The 23,865-nt window shown below is 47.0% G+C and overlaps 2 protein-coding genes across 2 annotated transcripts; one reads left to right on the top strand and one right to left on the bottom strand.

The window, feature by feature from the left end:
* The first annotated feature begins 10,707 nt into the window (after positions 1 to 10,707).
* On the top strand, positions 10,708 to 11,472 carry LOC102097730 (olfactory receptor 14J1). The gene is given in 1 exon segment (XM_013371194.3): positions 10,708 to 11,472. A coding segment is annotated over 1 exon segment (765 nt).
* Positions 11,473 to 14,637: 3,165 nt separating this feature from the next.
* LOC135575431 (olfactory receptor 14J1-like) lies at positions 14,638 to 23,532 on the bottom strand (the record flags this gene model as incomplete). Its single annotated transcript, XM_065030103.1, has 2 exons — positions 14,638 to 14,667; positions 23,071 to 23,532. Coding segments are annotated over 2 exons (492 nt in total), but the record flags the coding sequence as incomplete, so codon positions are not given.
* Positions 23,533 to 23,865: the final 333 nt, after the last annotated feature.

Here is a 23,865-nt window from a genome sequence, read left to right as displayed (position 1 = left end):
AAGTTTTGCTTAGGGTTATCATTTGTTGGTGATTGTTTCTTGGCTAGCGTGTATTAGTAAGGTTTAGAGTTAGGATTAGTGTTTAGGGTTTGGTTTCAGTGTTAGGGTTAGGGGCTAGGATTAGAGGATATGTTAGGTTGAGAATTAGTGCTACAGGTTAGAGTTAGGAGTAGGTTTGTATTAGCGTCAGAGGGGGCTAGTGTTTTGTCATATGTAGGGATAGGGCTTTGGGTAAAACACAGGGTCAGGATTAGAGTTACCAGTTAGGGATTAGGAGTAGTGTTAGGTTGAGATAAAGTGTATGGTGAGGCTTAGATATGGGTTAGGGGTTTGGGTGTAGAGTTAGCATTAGGTAAGGTTTCAGGTTAGGTTTAGATTACAGGTAGGTTTAGGGGTTAGGGTTATAGTTAGGATTAGGGTTTGCGATTAGGGTTAGTGGTTAGTTTTCAAGTTCTAATTAGAGGTAGGGTTGACTTAGCCTTAGGGAAAAGAATTAATTTTAGTTGTAGGGCTAGGATTTGGGTTAGTGTTAAGGTGTAGGGGTTATTGTTAAAGTAAGTATGAGGTTTAGAATTAGGCTTGCAAGCTAGGGTTGGGGTTAAGGTTTAGGAGCCAGGTTTAGAATAAGTGTTAGGGGTTTGTTTTTGTGTTTAGAGTTAGAGTTAGAAGTAGAGTTAAGGATAGGGTTATAGTAAGCAGTTAGGATTTAGGGTTATGGTTATAGTTAGGCTTAGGGTTAGATTAGGGTTATTGTTAGGGTTTGGTGTTAGGGCTTTGGTCAGGGCTAGAGTTAGCATTAGGTTTCAGGTTTAGTCTTAGGGTTAGGATTTACAGTAAAGGTTAGAGTTAGGGTAAAAATTAGGGCTTAATTTAAGGGTTAAGTTAGGGTTAGACTGAGAGTTAGGGTTAGGATTGGGTTTAGGTTTAGCATTTAGTTAAGGGTTAGGTTTTAGATAAGGTTGAGGGTTAGTGTTAGATAAGGTTTTGGGTTAGGGGCTAGAGTTAGGGTGAGAGTTTGGGATAGGCTTAGGGAGCACGGTTAGGGTTAGTGTTTGAGGTTAAGGTTTTGAGTGAGGGTTATGGGTCAGGTTTTGGGTTAGAGTTAGTCTTAGAGGTGGGATTAAACTTTGGGCAAGAGGTTAGAGTATAGCATTAAGGGTTAGGGTTAGGAGTTTGTGTCTGGGTTATATGAGGTTTAGGTTAGGGTTACGTGGTAGGGTTAAGGTCTAGGGTTAGATTTAGGGTGAAGGTAAGTGTTAGGAGTTACAGTTAGGGTTAGGCTTAGGAATTAGGGAGTGGGGTTAGATTCTGGGGTTAGGGGTTGGAGCTAGGGTTAGGGGGAAGGGTTACATTTAGGGTTAGAAATAGGGTTAAACGTAGGGCAAGGGGTCAGAGTTAGGGTTAGAATTACTGTGTTTGAGTTAGATGAGGTTTAGGATTAGGGCTATGTGTTAGAGTTAGGCTTTAGGGTGAGGAGTTATGGTTAGTGCTAGAGTTAGGAGCTAGGGATTAGTCTGAGAGGTAGGGTTTGAGGTTCGGGTATGTGTTTGCATTGGGGTTTGGCTTAGGTGTTCAAGTATTAGGGGTAGGATTTGATTAGTGTTAGAGTTCGAGAGTAGTGTCAGTGGAAGTGGTTAGGGTTAGGGGTTAGTTTTAGGAGGTAGGGCTAGGGTTAGGGTTATGTTTAGAGTCAGGTTTAGGGTTAGAGTTAGCTTTAGGGGGTTGATGGTAGGCTTAGGTATTAGGGAGAAGAATTAGGGTTAGATTGAAGGATAAGATTATGGCTAGGATAAGTGGTTAGGACTTAGGTTTAGGGTTATACTTCCTTTTAGGGTTAGATTAGAATCATGTCAGTGGAAGTGGTTAGGGTTAGGGGTTAATTTTAGGAGGTAGGGCTAGGGTTAGGGTTATGTTTAGAGTCAGGGTTAGGGTTAGAGTTAGGGGTAGGATCAGGGTTTGATTAGGATTAGGGTTAGAATTAAGGTTAGGGCTTTTGGGTTTGGGTTAGGGGTAGAGTTTGGTTTTAGGTTGAGGCTTAGATTTGTGATTACAGTAAGCAGGCTAAGCATTAGATTTAGAGTTGGAGTTAGGGTTAGGGGTTTGCATTAGCGTTCCATTAGGGTGAAGATAATTGGGTAGAATTTAGGGTTAGGCTTAGGGCTGAGGGAGTAGCATTAGTGGACATAGTTAGGAGTAGCTTAGGTGTAAGGGTTGGGATTTGGGATAAGAGTTAGGGGTTGCGCTTAGAGTTAGGGGTAGGAATTATAATTAAGATTAGGGTAAGGGTTAGATTAGTTTAAAGTTTAGGGGTTAGGCAGTAGTGTTAGAAAAGGTGGTTAGGGTTAGGTTTTAGAATTCTGTTGGAGATAGGGGTTCAGGTTCATGGTTAGGGAGTAATGTTATTGTAAGTGGTTAAGATTAGCATAGGAGATTAGGTTTAGGGGTGAGGCTAGAGTTAGGTTAGTTTCAGGGTTTAGGGGTTATTGCTTGAGTAAGGGTGAGGTTTAGAATGATGGTTACTGGCTAGGGTCAGGGTTAGGGTTAAGGTTTAGGGTTGAGCTTTAGAGTCAGCTTTAGGGGGTTGGTGTTAGGCTTAGGTATTAGGGAGAAGAATTAGGGTTAGATTGAAGGATAAGATTATGGCTAGGATAGGTGGTTAGGACTTAGGTTTAGGGTTATATTTCCTTTTAGAGTTAGATTAGAGTCAGTGATTGGGTAGCGTTACCAGTTAGGGAGAAAGGTTAGAGTTAACGTTTGATGTTAGCGTTAGATTTTGGGTTGCGGGTATTGTTAGGTTAGGGTTTGGATTTCTGTTTATGTGATGTTAGTCTTAGGGTTAGAGTTAGGGGTTTGTCTTAAATTTTAGGATTAGATTTAGGATTAGTATTTAGGTTTACATTTAGGCTTAAGTTTTAGGATTTGGTTTAGGGTAATGGTTGGATTAGGGTTAGCGTTAGGGGTTCCGGAGTTGTCTTAGGGGTAGAGTTAAGTATTGGGGTTAGATTTAGGGGTAGGGTTAGATTAAGGTTTAGGGTTAGAATCAGGGTTAGGGCATTGAGTTAGTTTTAGAGTTAGGGTTAGAGGTTGGTCTTAGATTTAGCGTTTGCTTTAGGATTACAGTAAGTGATTGGACTAACATTAGAGGTTTAGATTTAGGAATAGGTGTTAGGGGTAGTGTTAGGGTTATTATTAGGGTTTGATTAAGATTAGGTTTAGGGTTTATGGGTAGGGATGTGGTTAGTGGTAAAGGTTAGTATTAGGGTTAGTGTTAGAGGTAAGGATTAAGGTTAGGGGTTAGGGAATAGTGTTGGGTTAGTGTTACGGGTTGGGGATACGGAGTAGTGAAAGTGGTTGGGAGTAGGTTTAGGTACTAGGGTTAGATTTAGGGTTAGGGTTTGGATTTACATTTTGGGTTTGGTTAGTGTTCAGGTTAGAGTTAGGGTTAGTGGTTAGTGGTTAGTTTTAGATTTACAGTTAGGGTTAGGTTTAGGGTTAGGAGTTAGGGTTAGGGTTAGAATTGGGGTAAGGGCTTGGGGTTACAGTTAGATTAGTTTTAGGTTGGTGTTAGGGTTGGTGGTAGGAGTTTATTTAGGGCTAGGGGTTAGGGAGTAGCATTATTCTAAGTGGTTAGGATTACTGTAAGGGGGTAGGGTTAGGGGTGGGGATAGGGTTAAGGTTAGAATGATGGGTTAGGGTTGCAGTTAGGGTTTGGGATTGGGGGTAGAGTTAGGTTTCGGGACAGGGGTTTGGGGTTCAGATTAGATTCAGGATTAGGGTTTAGGATAAGGATTAGGCTTTTGGTAAGTGTTGCGTTAGTATTACGGGTTGGGGATACGGAGTAGTGGAAGTGGTTAGGAGTAGGTTTGGGTACTAGGGTTAGATTTAGGTTTAGGGTTTGGATTTACATTATGGGTTTGGTTAGAGTTAGGGTTAGTGGTTAGTTTTAGATTTACAGTTAGGGTTAGGTTTAGGGGCCAGGGAGTTGTGTCAGTGGAAGTGGTTAAGGTTAGGGGTTAGTTTTAGGATTTAGGGTTTGAATTTGGGTTAAGTTTCAGATTAGATTTAGGATTAGGGTTAGATTAGAGTTAGATGATGGCATTTACAGTTAGACTTATGGTTAGGGGTTTGGATGAGGTTTACAGTTAGGATTAGATTAGTGTTAGGATATAGTTAGGGCTAAGGATTAGGTTTCAGAGTTAGGGAATAGCGTTAGTGTAAGCAGTTAGGGTTAGGTTTTAATATTAGGGTTGAAGGGTAGGACTAGGGTTAGGGTTAGGGTTAGAGTTAGGCTTATGGGTAAGTATTAGAGTTAGATTAGGTTTAGAAGAGGGTTAGAATGTAGGGTTGGAGTTAGCATTAGGGGTTCGTTTTATGTTTTGGGTTAGAGTTAGGATTACGTTTTAGCTTTAGATTTAGTTAGAGTTAGGGATGGGGTTAGCATTAGGGTTAGGGTTAGTGTTAGGCAGTAGTGTTAGTGGAATGGTCAGAGTTAGGTTTCAGATTTATATTGGAGATGGAGGCTGGGGTTGGCATTAAGGGTTGCAGTTCTGGTTAGTGGTTAGGGGGCAGTGTTAGTGTAAGTCGTTAGGATTAGTGTAAGGGGTTAGGTTTAGGGGTTAGGGGCAGGGATAGCTTTAGGGTTAGGGTTTGAATTAGGGTTAGTTTAGGGTTAGAGTCAGTCGTAAGAGTTGCAGGTTAGGATTTAGGGTTAGGGTTTGGTTTAGTTTAGTGTTTGGTTTAAGGCTGGTGTTAATGACAGGTTAGGGTTAGTTTTAGGATTAGGCTAGGGTTATGGTTTAGGGTTAGGTCACATTAGGGTGATATTTCAGGTAAGAGTTAGGGTAAGGCTAGGGTTAGGGTTAGTTTTAGTGTAAATGTTTAAGGTAAGGGGAAGGTATAGGTTTAGGGTTAGGATTAGGTTTTGGGTTATACTAGGGTTAGTTTTAGGGTTAGGGGTTTTGGTTTAGGTTAGATTTTGGGCAAGAGGTAGGGTTAGGGTGGTGGTTGGGTTAATGTTATGGTTAGTTTTAGGTGAATGCTAGGTGTAGGGTAAGTTTTAAGTGCAGGGGTTAGGATTAGGGTTAGGGTAAGGGATGGATAAGTGTTAGGGTTAGGGCTTAGGGAGTGGTGTCAGTGGAAGTGGTTAGGGTTGGGGTTTAGCTCAGGGTCCCAGGGGGATTTGTGAGGTACCAAGGCCTGGATGAAGAGCTCCCTTCTTGGTCGCACACATCCAAAAAGACAGGGACATGTCTGTGCCTGATCTGCCTGGCACTGTCCCACCAGCAGTGGCAGATGCGTCCTGGAGAGGAGTGGAGCTGCCAGGCACTGTCAGAGGATCTCCCTGAGGTGCCACTCGCTGCCCACCCAGACTCACACCCTGTCCCTGGCTGTGACAGATACAGCAGCTGCGAGCTCTGGACACAGGACACAACAGTCCAACAGCAAAGACCATCTCTCCTGTCCTGAAAGACTCTTATGACCCTGGAGCCCAAAGCCACGGACCACATGAACTCATTGGACATTTCAGAGGCGTGGCCTATAGACTGAGGAATGAGATCTGTGTGTATATCCAGAGATAGGAAAGTGCTGTTGATTAACTGGAATGTATTGGAGAGTGTGGGACCCGGGCACAACACAGATGGTACAGAATAAGGGGGGGCACTGTCCTGGTTTCAGCTGGGAGAGAGTTAATTTTCTTCCTAGTAGCTGGTAGAGTGCGGTGTGTTGGATTTAATCTGAGAAGAATGTTGCTAGCACAGGGATGTTTGGGTTGTTGCTAAGCCATGTTTATCCCAAACCAAGGACTTTTCAGCAAGGAGGCTGGAGATGCACAAGAAGCTGGGAGGGGCACAGGCAGGACAGCTGGCCCAAGTGGCCAAAGGGATGTTCCACACCATATGATGTCATGCTTGGTGTGTAAACTAGAGAAAAGTTATCTGGGGGACCGCTGTTTGAGATCTGGTTGGGTGTCGCTCGATGCGTTGTGAGCAATTGCATTGTGCGTGACTTGGTTTATATCTCCTCTTATTATTATTACCATTTTTACAATTACTACTATTACTACTGCCATCATTATTATTATAATTACTATTACTATAATTATTATATTTATTATCATTATTATATTATATTTGTTGTAGCTGTTGTAGCTGTTGTAGCTGTTGTAGCTGTTGTAGCTGTTGTTGCTACTGTTGCTACTGTTGCTATTGTTGCTACTGTTGCTATTGTTGCTACTGTTGCTATTGTTATTGTTTTGCCTTTTTGTCTCATTAAACTGTTTTCATTTTAACCTGATTCCCTCTCCCATCCCACTGGGCTGGAGGGAGTAAGAGAAGGGCTGTGTGTGACGTTCAGCTGCCTGCTGGGTTAAACAAAACAGTCCTGGTAAAAGGAGTGATCATGCAAGGTGTCCCAGAGGAAGAGGTGAACCTGAGGAGGGCACAGGGTAACAAGGGCCCTTCAATGCCAGGACAGGCTGTGAGGAGCCAGGATGCCAAAAGATGTCAGACTGGAGAATGTTTCAGGACACCATCTCGGTTCAGCCCTCCCCTGCCCTTGGTGCCATGAGAGACACCCCATGGTCCTGCCCAGCCTTGTCCTGGGCTCCTGAGCCAGCTGGGAAGATGGCAAGGGCTCAGCAGCAGTGATCCTCATCCAGCCGGGTCTGTTTCCCAGCCCAACCAGCGTGGCCAGAGCAGAGTCAGCCCATGGCCCCAGGGCACCACAGCCCCTCGCTCTGCAGAGCAGCATCGCCAGCTCAGGGCCCTGTGGGGAGCACAGGGAGGGAACCAGGACCAGCCAGCCAGGCCAGGCTGGACACCCTCACCTGGGGAAAGGGATGTCCCTGGAGAAGAGCAAGGGAGCATTTCTGTGCCTGCAGGGAGGAATCCAGGAGGAAGAGAAACCTCTTTCTGCAGACACTCATTTGGGTCAGGCTGCTCTGTTGCTGGAGCAGGACTCTTGTTCTGGTCTGAGGAGAGGGGCTGGCACTGATGGACACAGCTCATCTGTGGTGGGGATCTGCAGGAGTTGAATCTGCTTTTCCTGTCTGTCCACACCTCCTCAGGAGTCACTCTGCATCGGTATCCATGGGGGAATTCTGCTTTCACATCTTCAAAGTGCTCACTGCCGAAACAGTGTCATCCTCACCAACTTCTTTGTCATCCTCACACAAGATAAATCAACCTGTTGCCCATGTCATTGAGCAGCTCCATATATCTGAGCTGATCCTTCACACAGGGGGATCCCTCTGTCCTCACCCTCCCTGAGACTCTCTCCAGCAGACCCTGTATCCTTCAGCTGAAACACCACAGCTCAGCAAGCTGTCCCACCTCACCTCATATCATCCAAAAATGTCACAGTGCTTTGACAAGACATGGGGCACCTCCTGGCAGTGGATGTTCGGAAGCTTGTTCAGTGCTACACCGCCTGGGTTTCCACCATCCAGAGGGACACAGATTGCCTCTGTGATAGCCCTCTTGTAGAGCCAGACCTAATGAACAGCACTTTAAACAACACCTCAGAGTCTGAGTGCATTTCTTTCTGGGTTCATACCAGACCATCATCAACTGGGGAAAAACACTCTCCCAGCACTCTTGGATGCAAACCCTCTGGTCCCAAGGGCTGGTAAGGCTGCAGTTTGCTCATGAAACCCCTGGCTTGATCCCCATCCACCACAGCTGTTGCCCTCCAGAGTTCTGCCTGAAAGCACAAAGGCCTGGAAGACTTTGCTGGTGACAACTGATGCAAAGACACAGAGACATCTCAGGTCTACCTACCCCTTGTCTTACTAAATTCAGTAGTAGTCTCACAGTATTTAGGATTCTCCTTTAGCTGTTTCTGAAGTACAACAGCTTATCTTGATGACCTTCCATTCCTTTTGGAGTTTTAATTGTGTTCTGAAATGAACCATTGCTGTGCCTGGAGGACGCTGTCCTTGAAAACAAGATATATCCAGGCATATTGTGAAAGTATTTGGTCTTTTTGTTGATTGTATCATCAAGAGACCGAGTGAAGATCCATGTGTGATGTGCTGCTTGTCCATGCAATGCCTGCTGCTGTTGGGTAGAGAAGAGACCCACCTTGCTTTTCTGATGACCTCTGATGACTGATGCCTTGGACTGTTTGTATAAGTCAACGGTGCACAGGCAATAAATCACATTCTGTAATGCTGTCTGGGGCAGCTGTGATGCACCTGCCCTGAATGGAAATGGATTTCCTGTAGGTCCTGTGTGGTCCATGTCAGCCTTGGCATCTCATGTGGGCCTGAATTGGAACATGAAATGGAACACCTACCCTGTGTTCTGTCAGGCAATGTGGGGATGACCATGGGACAACAGCTTGTAAATTCAGCTGATGGACACGAGAGAGAACGAGCTGTCCCTATGGTACAGGACCGCAACCATTCCTATGAATACCAACATAAACTGCCATAACAATAGTGAGTAGGAAAAGGGCCTTTTGGCCTTTATTTGGACATGAGCTGTCATTTCACTTGGCCAAAGGACTTTCCCACCAGGCTCATGTATGATCCCCAAGATGTCACCCTGTCTCTATGAACTTGTCCATAGGACCTTGCAGTTACCTGCAATGTGTCTGGTACCACCTCTGGAAACACAAATGTCACCAGTTATTTGCAGATGAACATCTCACTCCTGCCTCTGTCTCCCTTAATTAACACAGGAGTGGAGAAAACAGGTTGACATGATTATTTGTGTGTCTATTTTGTGAGCTCCTAAACAAAGGCAAGAGGAATCCCACCTCCTGTAGGTGTGTGGCACGGATGGCAGAGAGCTGAGTCTCCTTCAAGTGCTGGGAATAGAAATGCAGGAGGAAAAGTCTCCACTGACTCAGCTGAATCCCTTCCTTCAGCACGGGTAACGAAGCTCCCTCCCTCTCACTTTCTGGGTGTCCTGACTAATAAGACAAAAAAAAAGACGATAATTAGAGGTAACTTTGCCTCTGAGAGGGAAAATACACTGCTGGAAATAAGTGTTTCTGCCCAGCATAAGGAGGGAACATCAGTGACGACTTGAGCCTGTTTCACAGCAGGTGCCCCAGGGACACCTGGAGGAGCCCAGAGGGGACAGAGAAAGGGACATCATGGGCTGCTCCTGTGCTGCTGAGCTGGGCTGGGCTCCTGGGACACAGGGAGCTCATGGCAGCAGCAGTGCTGCAGAGAGACAGCTCTGCCCAGGAGCAGCTCCTCTGCACACGCAGCAGGGCTGAGGGTTCTGCCTGCAGCACTGAGGGAACAGGAGCCAGACAGAGAGAGGGGAAAGACAACATGGGGTGGAGAATGCTGAGAGATCACTGGGAGTGAAATCTTCACAGCCCTGAAAAGAGTAAGTCTCTGGCTATAGTCCAATTCAACTACAGTTCCTGGAGAGATGCTAAAGCTGGAACATTCCACAAGCTGTGGCATCTGTCAGGAGGGATGTTGCAGTTTCTCCAGTGTAGAGAAAACATGTTGTATGGAGGTGAGTTTCTCTGCTGCACCTTCAGAGGGACATTTCTAATGGGCTTTTTCAAGGAGAAGGTAAAGCCAGGGATTACAGTAAAGCTAAGGAGCTTTCCCAAGTCCTTATTTTCAATTTGTTCCTCTTGGGGAATTTGAGAGGAGAAATGGAGAAGGAGCTCTCATACTTGACCAAGTCACGGAGACCACTCAGCTGTAACTTCAGGTAGTCAGTAGGTCTGATAGGAGCCTCCTGATGAGCCTTCATCCACTTCTCTGCCCATGGACAGATGCAGCACCGCCTTTGCTGGACCCAGCAGGATCACCCACCTGTCTTTGTTTCCAACCTGCAAACAGGAAGATGCTCCCAGGCGGTGCCCTGCAAACAAGCAAGTGTCTGTAGGGGCCAGGGTGAACGCACAGAGTTTGGGATGGGGTCTGTGAGCGCTGACAGGGAAAAGACATGGGACAGGGAATCACCTCCCAGGAGGAAAATCTCCTGGCAGTAGGGACATGATCTGGGAAGGAGGAGAAAAACCAGAGCTCTTGTGTGAGGGAGGATGTAGAAATCTCTGACTGATCCCCTGCAGGTCAGATCCTCCTGTGAGCAGCCCCCTGGCCTCCTGTCCCACCCAGCAAAGCCTCTGCCCTCAGGGCCGGGGGCTCCAAGGCATGAAGCAGCTCCTGTGCAGCCAGAGCTCCAGTTCCTCTGCAGAGCACAGGGGCTGAGAGCAGCTGCCCAGCAGTGTTGGTGTCTGGGAGGTGGCTGCACAGCTGGGGAAGGGTGACACTGTCTGAGTGCCCGGCTGCCTCTGCCCTGGCCTCTCTCACACCCACCCTCACCGCATTTTCCTTCTTGCTCCCCTGCTCTGGGTCACTGCTGTTGGGATCTTATTCTTGCTGTCAGGCTCTCTGGGGATGGCAGTTTCAGCTGCAGAGACACAGCCTGATCTTGTGGGTCCTTTCCTGCAGGTGTGTCCATGGGCACACGTGTCCCAGCTTTGCTCTGACCTGTGGGGTGGGGGCAATGCAGTCTGTGGGGCTGGGGAATGAGCTGAGTCTCCCTCAATCAAATGCCATCATTAGAACACTTGGCTGTCTGCATGAGGTTCCTCCTCCTGCCCTTCACAGACACACGGGAGCTGCAGCTCTTGCACTTCTGGCTCTTCCTGGGCATCTACCTGGCTGCCCTCCTGGGCAACGGCCTCATCATCACCACCATAGCCTGGGACCAGCACCTCCACACCCCCATGTACTTCTTCCTGCTCAACCTCTCTGTCATTGACCTGGGCTACATCTCAACCACTGTCCCCGAGTCCATGGCCAATTCCCTCTGGAACACCAGGGCTATCTCCTACATCAGATGTGCTGCCCAAGTGTTTCTGGTTGTCTTTTTAGATTCAGCAGAGTATTGGCTTCTCACCATCATGGCCTATGACCGCTACGTTGCCATCTGCAAACCCCTGCGCTACGGGACCCTCCTGGGCAGCAGAGCTTGTGTCCACATGGCAGCAGCTGCCTGGGCCACTGGGTTTCTCCATGCTCTGCTGCACACGGCCAATACATTTTGACTGCCCCTGTGCAAGGGCAATGCCCTGGGCCAGTTCTTCTGTGAAATCCCCCAGATCCTCAAGCTCTCCTGCTCACACTCCTACCTCAGGGAACTTGGGCTTCTTGTGGTTAGTGTCTGTTTAGCGTTTGGCTGTTTTGTGTTCATTGTGGTGTCCTATGTGCAGATCTTGAAGACCGTGCTGAGGATCCCCTCTGAGCAGGGTCGGCACAAAGCCTTTTCCACCTGCCTCCCTCACCTGGCCGCGGTCTTCCTGTTCCTCAGCACTATCATATTTTCCCACCTGAAGCCCCCCTCCATCTCCTCCCCATCCCTGGATCTGGTGGTGTCAGTTCTGTACTCAGTGGTGCCTCCAGCAGTGAACCCCCTCATCTACAGCATGAGGAACCAGGAGATCGAGGATTCAGTGTGGCAACTAGTGAATGGCTGTTTTATGAAGCAATAAACTGCCCATAATCTTCTGCATAGCATATATAATGTAAATAATTTTCTCACTGAGTGTTTGTGCCCATGTCCACTGGACACCCTAGAGAACCTGCTGCAAGTCAATCGTCATGGACCGGCCTCTCACAACCACCATTTCCAGCACTGGCTTCTCACTTCAGCTTGAAGAGGTTCTTTGTCCCTCCATGGCAGCACAACTAATGACTAGGTCAGATGTCCATGTTTGCATTGTGTAGACAAGATGTAAACAAACACATAAAGTGCTTCTGAGGTGATGAACCCCAGTGAGCAGAAACACCATCAGCTATTCCTTAGGGTTCCGTGAAGGTCAGTGGGACAGACAGTGTCTTGATGTGACTTCATGTTGAGAGTAACGTCCTTTGGGGAACCACCTTAATGTAGCACTGGGATGTGCTTCCTGGAACAGAAGATCCCATGTCCATTCTCCATGCCATGAGGCATCTCATGTAAGTGCAGAGTAGGTTGACAAATGGCAGGGCTGAGGTGCCTCCCAGCCTCCTGGAGTGGCAGCAGGAGGTCAGAGAGACACAGTGACTCCTGCATCTGTGTGTTCAAGGGAAACACTCTGTCTCTCAACATCCATGGGTGCATAAGGAGTCCATGGTGAGGTTACTTCTCTCTGGTCAGGCTAAAGACCACGAGAAGTCTGACAGGTTGGGGTCCCTGCCTGCAGAGCAGTTTCTGAGATAGTCGATCTTTCCATGGTAGTGGGAAGAGGCCAGAGAGAGGAAAAAAAATGACTGAAAAGGACAACTTGGGAAGTGCATTCTGGATATCAGGAGGAAGAAATGTCAGTGGAAGGGCGGTGCTGCGGTGCAGGAGGTCACCCAGAGGCAGTCGGGACCAGCCCATGGCTTTGTGTTTCAACAAACAGCCAGTGAGGGTGCAGCGAATGAGGCACGGACTCTCGGGAAGGTGCAATGAGAGACATTTATTACAAACTCAGGCTTGCATTTATATTTGCTATGATTCTTGCTCAAGCATTTGCTGATTTGCCAAGTGAGTCGTTACATAAACGGTATATTTTGTGTTCCCACCAAAGTTACCGCCGTAAACACAAGTTTTGTCTGTCATAAGCTATCCCTCCGTCCTTGATGTATAAATCCTGTATTAGTCCCTCTGTCCTTGATGTATCATGCAGCATACGGTATTTGCTTCTTGTATTTTTGCACTAGCGCTTGTTCTCACACTGTTGACTCTTGCAGTTTCTCACAGGCCCGATCTTAGCACACTGCTGCATCTCCCCTGTGTGTTTAATAAGTGCATAGCCATAGCAGTATGTAATTGCATAGTTATTACCTGATTAAACCTTTTTTCAATCATTTGTTGTAACTAGATGTTTAAAAACCCAGTTGGAGATTCCTTACAATCCTGTTTAATCTCAAAAAGTTTTGGTTTATTTATAGCTTTAGGTATAGTGTGTCTAATCCTGTATAAAATCCGCTGTCAGTAACAATTCAGCCTGTCACTAGATTTAAGAATGTTATGATCCCACCCTGGATCGACCAAGGGACAATTTTGATCTAAGTTCCCTGTATATTCCCTGCCAATATCTGCCCTATACAACAGTGTTTCAATCCCTTTCTCTGATTATCCTGTTCAAGGGTCAAAACAAATGGATCTGAAGGGGATAAATATCATGCCTATGTATCCTTATTTATTGTGTAATGTGCATTATGCAATAGGCAATATATGATTTAAAATATACTTCTTATGATATATTACATGTAATGCATTACTATACTACACATCACAAAGTATACCCACCTAGATCTGTGCAGCATATTCATATTATTTACAGTGGCCTCCATTAATTACAAAATCCAGTCAGATTCTCCCCAGTTGCTGTTCCCCAGGGAGTCAAACAATCTCTTTCCAATGTCACAAAATACAACTCGGGACGGGGAGGGAATTCCTTCCGAATCCCTCCTGTCGATTATCCACTACCTATTTCACAATCACAATAACAGACAATTGGTTAACCATAAGTATTGGACTGGAAAATCACCGAAGACACAAGTAACAGCAGCAACAAATCACTAAAGACGCAAACAACAATGCAATTACTAAGGCATGAGCAACAAAATCACTAAATCTACCTTTATCAAATTACTCTTTTCTTGTTTTTCTCCATTATTTAATGTTTTCTCATTTTTCTCTAACTTCCTTATTTTTCTTTTTTATTTTTCTTTTCTTTTTCCTTTTTTTTAAAGTTACCCAAGTTACCAAAGCTTCCAAAATGCAAAGACCCAATGCGCTGGTGTCCCTCCGAAAGACAGACAAGTTCCACATGTGTCACTTGGGTCACCAAAGTATCAATAACCAAAATGCAAAGACTCAATGCGCTGGCAATAAAACCACAATAGCCACTCACTCACCTCCTTCCCTCGAAAGGGAAAGAAGAAACTTGGATTGAGATAAACACAGTTTAAGAAAATAACAAAATACTAATACACTGCTAGTAAGTATATATAAAATATAGCGATAAAAGCTACGCAATGCAGTTCCTCTGTCTGCACACAGCCAGTCCCAGGAAGCAGCACCCTGGTCCCAACAGCTGATCCCAAAGAGAGAAAAAACGCAGAAAAGCGCAAAGGCCTCTCCAAAATGGCAAAAGGCCAAAGTAAACATCCTGAACTGAATTCCCCTGGCTCCCATAAAAAAACTAAGGAAGAACTCACAAGAGAAAAAAAAGAGACCAAAGGCCGAGAGAGAGAGGCCAGAAGAGCCCAACTCTCCTAAAGATGAAGCGTGAGGCTAATGGGATGGAACACTCTCATTGGTCAGCCTGGATGTCAGTCAAGCTCTGCCCCGTCCCTCCCCGCTTCCTCGCTGCCTCACACCTGTGGGCAGAGCACCCAGAGTGTCCTTGGCTCTCAGACCAGAGCAGTTGCAAACATCAGCTCCGTCCTGGGCTGTTCTCTCTTGTTCTCAAACTAAATCCAAATAATGACCGTGCCAGCTATGAAAAAGTAAGGTTTCTAACTGCATGAGGAAAATTAACTCATTTTCAGTCAAACCAACACAGACCTGAAGCTCTCCCATGCCAGACCAACAAAGCTAGAGAAGTACTAAAGAAATTATTGAATAAAATCATACCGTTTGGCTGTTCCCCTTTTTATGGCAGAAATAATATGGACTATTTTTACTCTTCTGGGGGCAAGATGGGATCAATCTAGTCAAAAGGGAGAAAAAAAGTGTGAATCAAGCAATCTATAAAAAGACAACTAGCTTAAATGTGACAGGAAATTAATATAAAATGTATAAATGTATTGCTAATTAATTTACTGAGAATTCACATTACTTAAAGAATAAGAGAAAAAGTAAGCCCTTTTGAAATATTGTATGGGAGACTCTATTCAGTAAACTTGACCGAAAAAATGAATCAAATGCATATTTTGGGGAACCAAATGCTCACTGAATACATGTTGTCTTTGGGAAATAAAAACCATTTATGGCACTGGCTGTGCCTGTGCCTTCCTCCTGACCTGGAGATCCAGTCTGTCCTTGACCTGAAAGGACAAACCTTGAAAGAGCAGTGGAGAAGCCTCTGTGTGGGACTGTTGGTAACACTGTGAAACATAAAGGAACCGATTCTGGGAAACATCACATTAGATTAAAGAAAAGTACAGAGACTGTGTAGAAATCAGAAAAGATCACTCCTTTTACACTAGAACTTAGAAAAACATAATGAACTGCATTTGGACTGAAATAGAATCTTATACATAATTTGATTGTATTCAAAGAAGTTTGTTAATATTCATTGTAGCATTAATCTTAGCCTATTTTCTTTGTAGAAATTTGTTTAAACGTATGACAGTTACATAAAACTTTGCCTGTTATACAGTATAGCAAGTTCACTTTTAAATCAGGAGACTCCATGGACCCAAAATGTACATTTTATAATGATCTGGAAAACCATGCAGATAGCTGAAAAGACCAGTTGTTGAGTTTGCGTGTATTACCTAAAGAATTCAAATAAAGGGGTTCTTACAATAGGAATACCTCTCTTTATTAATGTATCCTGGGAAAACACTTCCTTCGAAGGTTAGTCAACCTCAAAGATTCATAACTGAATTAGAAGAGATTTGGAAGCCTACAACAGTCAGAAAGCCTACAACAGTGAGGCACACTGTCTTTTCCTCTGTGAACAGGTCTCCATGCCCAGAGGCAGCAAACGTCCAACAGCAGCTCCATCACCCAGTTCCTCCTCCTGCCGTTCACAGACACACGGGAGCTGCAGCTCTTGCACTTCTGGCTCTTCCTGGGCATCTACCTGGCTGCCCTCCTGGGCAACGGCCTCATCATCACCACCATAGCCTGGGACCAGCACCTCCACACCCCCATGTACTTCTTCCTGCTCAACCTCGCCCTCCTCGACCTGGGCTCCATCTCTACCGTTGCCAAATCCATGGCAAATTCCCTCTGGGAGACCAGGGCCATCTCATATGAAGGCTGTGCTGCACAGATATTTCTGTTTATCTCTCTTCTTGCAGTAGAGTTTTAATTTCTCATGGTCGTGTCCTCCAACCGCTACGTTGCCATCTGCAAACCCCTGCCCTACGGGACCCTCCTGGGCAGCAGAGCTTGTGTCCACATGGCAGCAGCTGCCTGGGGCAGCTGTTTTTTCTATGCTCTTCTGAACACAGACAATACATTTTCAATACCACTTTGCCAAAGTAATTCCTGGGACAGTTCTTCTGTGAAATCCCCCAGATCCTCGAGCTCTCCTGCTCATATTCCTCTCAGGGAATTGGGGATTATTGTGGTCAGTGTCTTAGTAGTATTTGTCTGTTTTGTGTTCATTGTGGTGTCCTATGTGCAGATCTTCAGGGCCGTGCTGAGGATCCCCTCTGAGCAGGGACGGCACAAAGCCTTTTCCACCTGCCTCCCTCACCTGGCCGTGGTCTCTCTCTTTATCAGCATTGGTGCATTATCCTACCTGAAACCTCCTTCCATCTCGTCCCCATCCCTGGACCTGGCAGTGTCATTTCTGTATTTGGTGGTTCCTCCAGCAGTGAACCCCCTCATCTACAGCATGAGGAACCAGGAGCTCAAGGACACCCTGAGGAAACTAATGGCTGAATGCATTTCAAAAGCAATAGACTTCCTGTCTTCTGCACATCACTCATGATACAGAACTCATTACAGGCTCAGACTCTCTTTTGTATAGTATAGTTTTTGATGGGTTTTGGAGTTGGGGGAGGCTTACTTGCTTTTGCTTTTTTTAACTGTGATAATATTGCCCACAAAGTAATGCCTTTTTTCATTCCACTTCTAATTCACTGTCTGCATTTATAGTTTGAGTCACAGACTGTGTAAATGAGAAGCCATGCTCTCTGTGTATTTAAACAAAATAAAGGACCTTGCACTGAATTGTTTGTCCGAGATCCTTCGAGACCTTTGTGAAGCTGAATACAAAGTGTGTGTGTGCAGAGCTGAAGGGAAACGGTCTCAGCACAGCAGCTCTGCCAGGGAGCAGCAGCCTTGTCCTTTCCAGAGCTGTTCTCCTTCCACTTCCCCACTCTCCTGTGAGCCCTTGTGTTGGTGTAAGATCTGAGCACTCCTGACCCTTGGTTACAGTCCCGCTGTGTGTCAGTCCTGTGACCACAGGCAGGGACAGGCAATGGGCACTTCTGTGACAGATGTGACCTCCAGAACAGCGTCTCCATCAGCACTGGGATCTCCTTAGCACAGTGCTCAAAGGCTTAGGCCTTTTTCCATAGTCTCTCTCAAGAATATGTGTAAGGAATAGACCCTCAAAAGGCTTTGTTTTCTGTGGGATCAGTGGGATGAGATCAGGGTCCCAGTTTGGCTTTCGAGGGACTTAGAGCTGGTGGTTCAGGTTATGGTTGTTGGTGGCCAGCACCCAGGCAGATGGTGGATAAGGCAGGGCAGCTCTGAGAACCCTCCATGGCCACCTCAGAGCTCGTGTGGGAGGCCGTCACAGCGACAGTGACCAACATCAGCTGGGTCTGTCTCTCAGCCTGACCACTATGTCCCTGCAGAGTCACCACAGCCTGGGCATCACATCTCACTCACTGCACAGAGCAAAAGCCCCAGCTCGGGGGCTGTGGGGAGTGTGGGAACAGGGTGCAGGAACAGCTGGCCAGGCCAGTGCAGATGTGCTCTCCTTGGGGAAAGGCTCTGTGGGGAGATGGGATGTCCCAGGAGAAGAGCAGGGCACCGTGTGTGTGCAGACACTGAAAGAGAAACACTTTTCTGCCATGGGTGCCAGTTTGGGGCAGGCTGCCCTGTCCATGGGGCAGCAGGAGCTGCCTGAAGAGCCCCGGGGCCAGGACTCGATGCTGTCCTGGGGAGTGGGGCTGGCACAGGGTGCTGAAGGCTGCCAGGCATCGGGACATCCTGAGCATGGTGGCCAGAGAGACACTGTCACTGACCTGTTTCTTCCATCTCACTCTACAGGGCCTGCCCAGACTGGGCTTTCCTGCTGGTCTGGGCTGGGCTGGAGTGAGAGCAGGATGTGGGGAGAGCTGGGGAGGAGCTGGGCTGTAAAGTGCCCCAGAGAGGAAACCACCCGTGAAAAGATGAAGTGTGTGAATGTGCATGGTGGGGGCACACAGCAATGTTCTCACACAGCCAGGCCTCCTGGGAGAGACATGAAAGACCAGCAGAGCAGGGTCTGGTCTGTGCCCAAGCTCCTGGACAACACAGGGCACCTACTCCAGGACAATGGTCACAGACCAGCCCCTCGCAACTACCTTGTAGGTCATTGTCCTCTCACCACAGCTGAGAGAGGTTGTTCTTCCCTCCATGGAAGGACACCAAGTGACTAGATCAGAAGTCCAAATTTTCAACGAGGCGAGATGTGAGAATGCACATTGTGTGATGGGGGAGATGAACCTGAATGAGCATAAAAGCCATCAATTATTGCTGTGGAGGCCATGGAGGCTTGTGGGACAGTGTATGGAGGTCACTTCATGTTGAGAGTAACTTCCCCAAGAAACCACCTGAATGGAAGAGTCATGCACTGGATGGTCTGTCTCCAGAAGGCACCTGTGCCTTGGCTACGGGGATTTCTATTCTCATAATTTCATTCTTGCCCTAGATAGAGTTCTGTGACCTCAATGGAATTGATAACTTCTGCGATTTTGCCACATTGCTGGAGACTTCCTGCAGTAATACCGTGGCGCTCATGTTTTCATAATCTGCATTTTAGAGCCAGTTTTCCTCTTCCCATTCACATGGGCATCCTGTGAATGCATTGCTGCTCTTCACCCCGGTGCAGACAGGCAGAAGACCTTCTCCACCTGGCCCTCTCACCTCACCAGTGCCACTGTTTTCTACAGCACTCTCATGCTTGACTGCATGATGCCAGAACAGCACTCCTGAGACAGTTTGACAAAGCCTTTTTCCTACACCATCCTCACATCCCTGCTCAACCTGCAGCCCAAGAACCAGAAAGGTTGAGCAGAAGTAGAGCACTGAGAAAGAATGCCAGGAAAGCTTTGAGGTTCATACAGAGACCATCAGAGTTGTTGACCTCCCGTTGCCTTCTGAACAGGCCCAGAAGACTTGGACGTCATTTGCTGTGTCCCAGAAACTCACCTGGAAGGACAGGATATAGAGAAAGCCTTTCGTGTGGGAAGGGGCAGAGAGTTGCTGGTGGAGCTGGCTTGGTGTCTCTCTGACACATCTCTCAAACACCCCAGAAAAGTTGTGGCTATCAGGAAGGTTCCATGGTCCTCTGAGAAATAGAATATCAAAATTGTCTTCAAGTAGGTTACAAAGGAAGATGATTGGTAGAGTTACAGGCTGGGCAGCTTCACCTCAGTCCCTGGGGAAGTGATGGGGCAAATGCTCTTCCAGACATCTCCAGGCACTTGAAGGAAACAAAAAAGAGTGCAGAACATGCATGGGAGGGGAAAGTAGGGAATGTTGTGTACCTGGACTTTAACAAGGCCTTTGACATGGTCCACCATAGTCGTATTAGTGATATCTGGATGGAAAATAAAGATGAGAATGTGTGAGGGAGTTTGGCTGGATGGTCAGGCCCAGATGCCATCAGTGGAATGGACTCCTCCTGGAGGGCAGTCACTGTTGGCATCCCTCAGTGACCAGCACTTGAGACAACACCTGTGAACATTTTCGTTATCTCCATCTCTGATGGGTTAGAGCTCACTTTATGGTCCCTTGTGGATAAAGGCAAACTGCGGGGAGCCCTTGAGGTACCCCATCAAGTTCACCTGCCTCAAGCAGCACAGTCAGATAGGATGACATTCAGGTCTCTTCCAATCTGAGTTATTCTATGATGCAAGGAGTCTTTCCCTTGGAGAGGTCTTTGAAGACAGAATAGGGAGAGGATGAAAAAAAGCCAGTGAAACAGAAGTACATAGAGAGAATGTTGCACTCTAAATACAGAAGAAAAATTGTTTTCAGAAGTGGCTGCCTAAAATTATTCACATAAATCAAGAGAACATGGCCAAGGGCTCTGGTGAGGCTGAAAGGCCACAGAGGACCGAGGTCTTTGTCCCCCTGGCTACGACAGTTGCATCAGTCTCAGAGACCTACCAGGATAAACGCTGTTTTGAGGCTCTGGATTCTCGTTGCCCCTTTTTGGGGAAGCCGGGAGGGGTTGTACAGTTTCCTACACTTGACCTTGCTCAAACTCACACCCCACTGCTCCAGGAAGAGCCCTGAGCCACGCATGAGGGATCTGCCTTCCCAGGGCCTGGGGTCAGGGTTTGGCCTTTAGGCTGGTAAAACAAACCACGGATTTTCTCCACAGCAGAACGACCTGTACAGTGCCTTTTCCTACCTGCAATCACAACCTTCAATTATCTTCTCTAACGAGTCCATGGAGAGTCTTTGTCAATAATGACCCTCAGTGGGGTCAATCAATGTTTCAAGGTGCTTTGACTTGCGCTTCTGACTTGCACATCTTGAGCAACTTGTTCAGTCTCCTCTCAGTTTCTGTAGTTCATGGACTAAGGGCCAAATACACCATGGGGCTCATTAAAATACAGAAAGTATTAATGAACTATTTCCCTTCCTGTAATTTTCTTCAAGTCTTCAAGACACTACAACTAATTTGAGCTGTTTCATGACGTAGCCACAAGGTAGGCCATTACAGTCAGATGGGTTGACAAACAGATGGGTGTAGGTGTTCTATCTTGTGGAGAGGATAAGGGAACACTTCTCCCTCTTCCCTTAGAATCACAGAATAGTTTGGGTTGGAAGAGACCTTAAAGATCATCAGGTTCCAGCCCCCCGGACCCACATCTTCCTTCTGGAAGCTGGGTTTGTTATTTGCCTTTTCTGGGGCTCTTGGAATCTCCCTGATCTCTCTGGATTTTCCAAGATGTTTGAGAGAGATCTCACAATGACTGCAGCCAGCTCTAATGGCACCTCTCTGGCCCTTCATACACCAAAAGTTTTCTCCATATCTCACAGTTCCAGGGGAGTGCCAGGGGCACAGTAAACACCTGTCTAGCTCGTCATTTAGAAGAGAATTAGAAGTGAATTCTTCCTGTGTGCCCATGACTCCAATGGGGCCTCTGTGCCACTCACAGCTTTCCTGAGCATGTTTTAAGTGTCTCCCTTTCTGCAAACTTTCTGGTCCTCAGGCTGTAGATGGGGGGATTGAAAAGGAGCATGAGGATGGGCTTTGTTAAACTATTCAAGAGGGCTGTTGTGGGTATCAGGAGACACCTCAGCCCTGTGGTGTGTCACCCATGTCCCACGTCATGAGGAATGGACACAGGGACCTCAGTTCAAGGAAGTACAACTGCTGCATTCAGGTGATTTCCTATGGGATGTTCCTCCCAACATAAAGTGACCTCAAGACCTTGTCTGTGCCACAGGCCTTCATGGAACCCCAAGGAATAGCTGATGATGTTTGTGCTCACTTGTGTTCATGTCACCTCACGTACACGATGCACATGCTCACTCCTCATCTGTTGTCCTGGTTTAGTTAAAAACAAAAAAACAAGTTTCTCTTTTAGTGAATTTGCCTGTCAGCTAAAGCTTCATATTAGCTGCATTTTCCTGGAAAGTCAGACACATGTTTTGGTAAACATAGCAATGGAATGCCAGGTCACTGATAAGGACAGATGTACATCTTGCGAGAGGGGCAACGAGAAAACAGGTGACTAGAAACTGACCAACAGAGTATAGCACCCTGTTCACGTGAATATTTCATATAAAAGTGGGATATCATGAGGATCTCACCCCTTTTCCTTCTGGCCAACATTAGGAGAGGACCTTGCTAGTATTCCCTGAAAATTGAGGCCTAGTGACAGACTGAATCCAGCTCTGGTTGGCTGCAGAGTCCAGTCCAGATTTTCGGGTGCCGGCCCCTCATCTGCATGAGCAGTTGCTGGGACTTTCAAGATTGGTTTTATATATTTTGTATTATTTTCTCTATTTTTATTGGTAGGATTAGTAAAACATTTTTAATTTTTCCAACTCTCTTCTCTCTGTTCTCCTTTCTTTACCCATCGCCTGTCCTGAGTGAGATGGGTGGAGAAGAAGGGACTGAAGAAGGAAGGGGGAGGACAGGGGGCTAACACCCACATCTGCCACGGTTGCCATCCTGCAATCCAAACCTCAACACCTGTATAAAGCAAACATGGACTGCTGAACTACTCATTCAGTGTCCCTCTGTGGAGGGAAGAACAACCTCTGAGGGTGAGAGGCCAGTGCTGCAAATGGAGGTTGTGAGGGGGCAGCTCCATGATGATTGACCTGAGACTCCTACCAAAGGGGTGTCCAGTGCACAGGGGCACAGCCCAGGCCCTGCTCTGCTGGTCCTGCAGGTCTCTGGCAGGAGCCTGGCTGTGAGAGGACTCTGCTGTGTGCCAGCCCTGCACACACACACTGTTCAGCTGTACAATGGTGTTTAATCTGTGGGTCACTTTCTTGGACATGTTCTTGAGATAATTTTTAAGAAGACTTAAAACTTCAGATCCTGCCCTGAGGAGATCACCTTTCTATCTGGAAAGGCTGTTTTGAGGCCAGTTCTGTGACACAAGTGCCCATTGCCTGTCCCTGCCTGCGCTCACAGCACTGACACACAGCAGGACGGTGACCAAGCTGCCAGAGCACTCAGGCCTTGCACCAACACCAGGGATGAGAAGGAGAGTGTGGGAGTGGAACCGGAACAGCTCTGGAAGTCCGAGCACTGCTGCTCCCTGGCAGGGCTGCCAGGATGGACTCTTTCACCCTCCTCTCATGAACGCAGGAACCATCCCTGCAGCTCTAAAAAGGGCTTGCAGGAAGGATATAGCGAAAAACCAATCACTAAAGAGCCCTTTATTGTGTTTAGAGACAAGGAGAGCACGGCTTCTCATTTACACAGCCAACAGTTAAAAAAGAAAAGCCGACAGTGAATTAGAAAGGGGATGACAACATTATCACAATAAGAAAACCACTAATAACAAGAAAAAATCCAGATGACAGGCTGGACCTGTAATTAGCTACATTTAAACGGCTATGTAGAATGGCTATGTAGAAGCAGATGGGCAGTTTATTGCTTCAGAAAACACTAAGATATGAGTTTCCACACAGCATCCTTGAGCTCCTGGTTCCTCATGCTGTAGATGAGGGGGTTCACTGCTGGAGGCACCACTGAGTACAGAACAGACACCACCAGATCCAGGGATGGGGAGGAGATGGAGGGGGGCTTCAGGTGGGCAAACATGAGAGTGCTGAGGAACAGGGAGACCACGGCCAGGTGAGGGAGGCAGGTGGAAAAGGCTTTGTGCCGACCCTGCTCAGAGGGGATCCTCAGCACTGCCCGGAATATCTGCACATAGGACACCACAATGAACACAAAACACCCGAATATTAGCAAGACACTTATCACAATAAGGCGAATCTCCCTGAGGTAGGAGTGTGAGCAGGAGAGCTTGAGGATCTGGGGGATTTCACAGAAGAACTGGTCCAGGGCATTGCCCTTGCACAGGGGCAGTGAAAATGTATTGGCCGTGTGCAGCAGAGCATGGAGAAACCCAGTGGCCCAGGCAGCTGCTGCCATGTGGACACAAGCTCTGCTGCCCAGGAGGGTCCCGTAGTGCAGGGGTTTGCAGATGGCAATGTAGCGGTCGTACGACATGACTGTGAGGAGACAATACTCTGCTGTGATCAAGAATGCAAATGAAAAGAGCTGTGTAGCACATCCTGAGTATGAGATGGCCCTGGTGTCCCACAGAGAGTTGGCCATGGATTTGGGGACAATGGTGGAGATGGAGCCCAGGTCGAGGAGGGAGAGGTTGAGCAGGAAGAAGTACATGGGGGTGTGGAGGTGCTGGTCCCAGGCTATGGTGGTGATGATGAGGCCGTTGCCCAGGAGTGCAGCCAGGTAGATGCCCAGGAAGAGCCAGAAGTGCAAGAGCTGCAGCTCCCGTGTGTC

Source organism: Columba livia, chromosome 14 (genome assembly GCF_036013475.1).
Source record: "Columba livia isolate bColLiv1 breed racing homer chromosome 14, bColLiv1.pat.W.v2, whole genome shotgun sequence".
Lineage (NCBI taxonomy): Eukaryota > Metazoa > Chordata > Aves > Columbiformes > Columbidae > Columba > Columba livia.
Note: the sequence above shows the minus strand (reverse complement) of the source record. Positions and strands in the feature narration are given on the sequence as shown.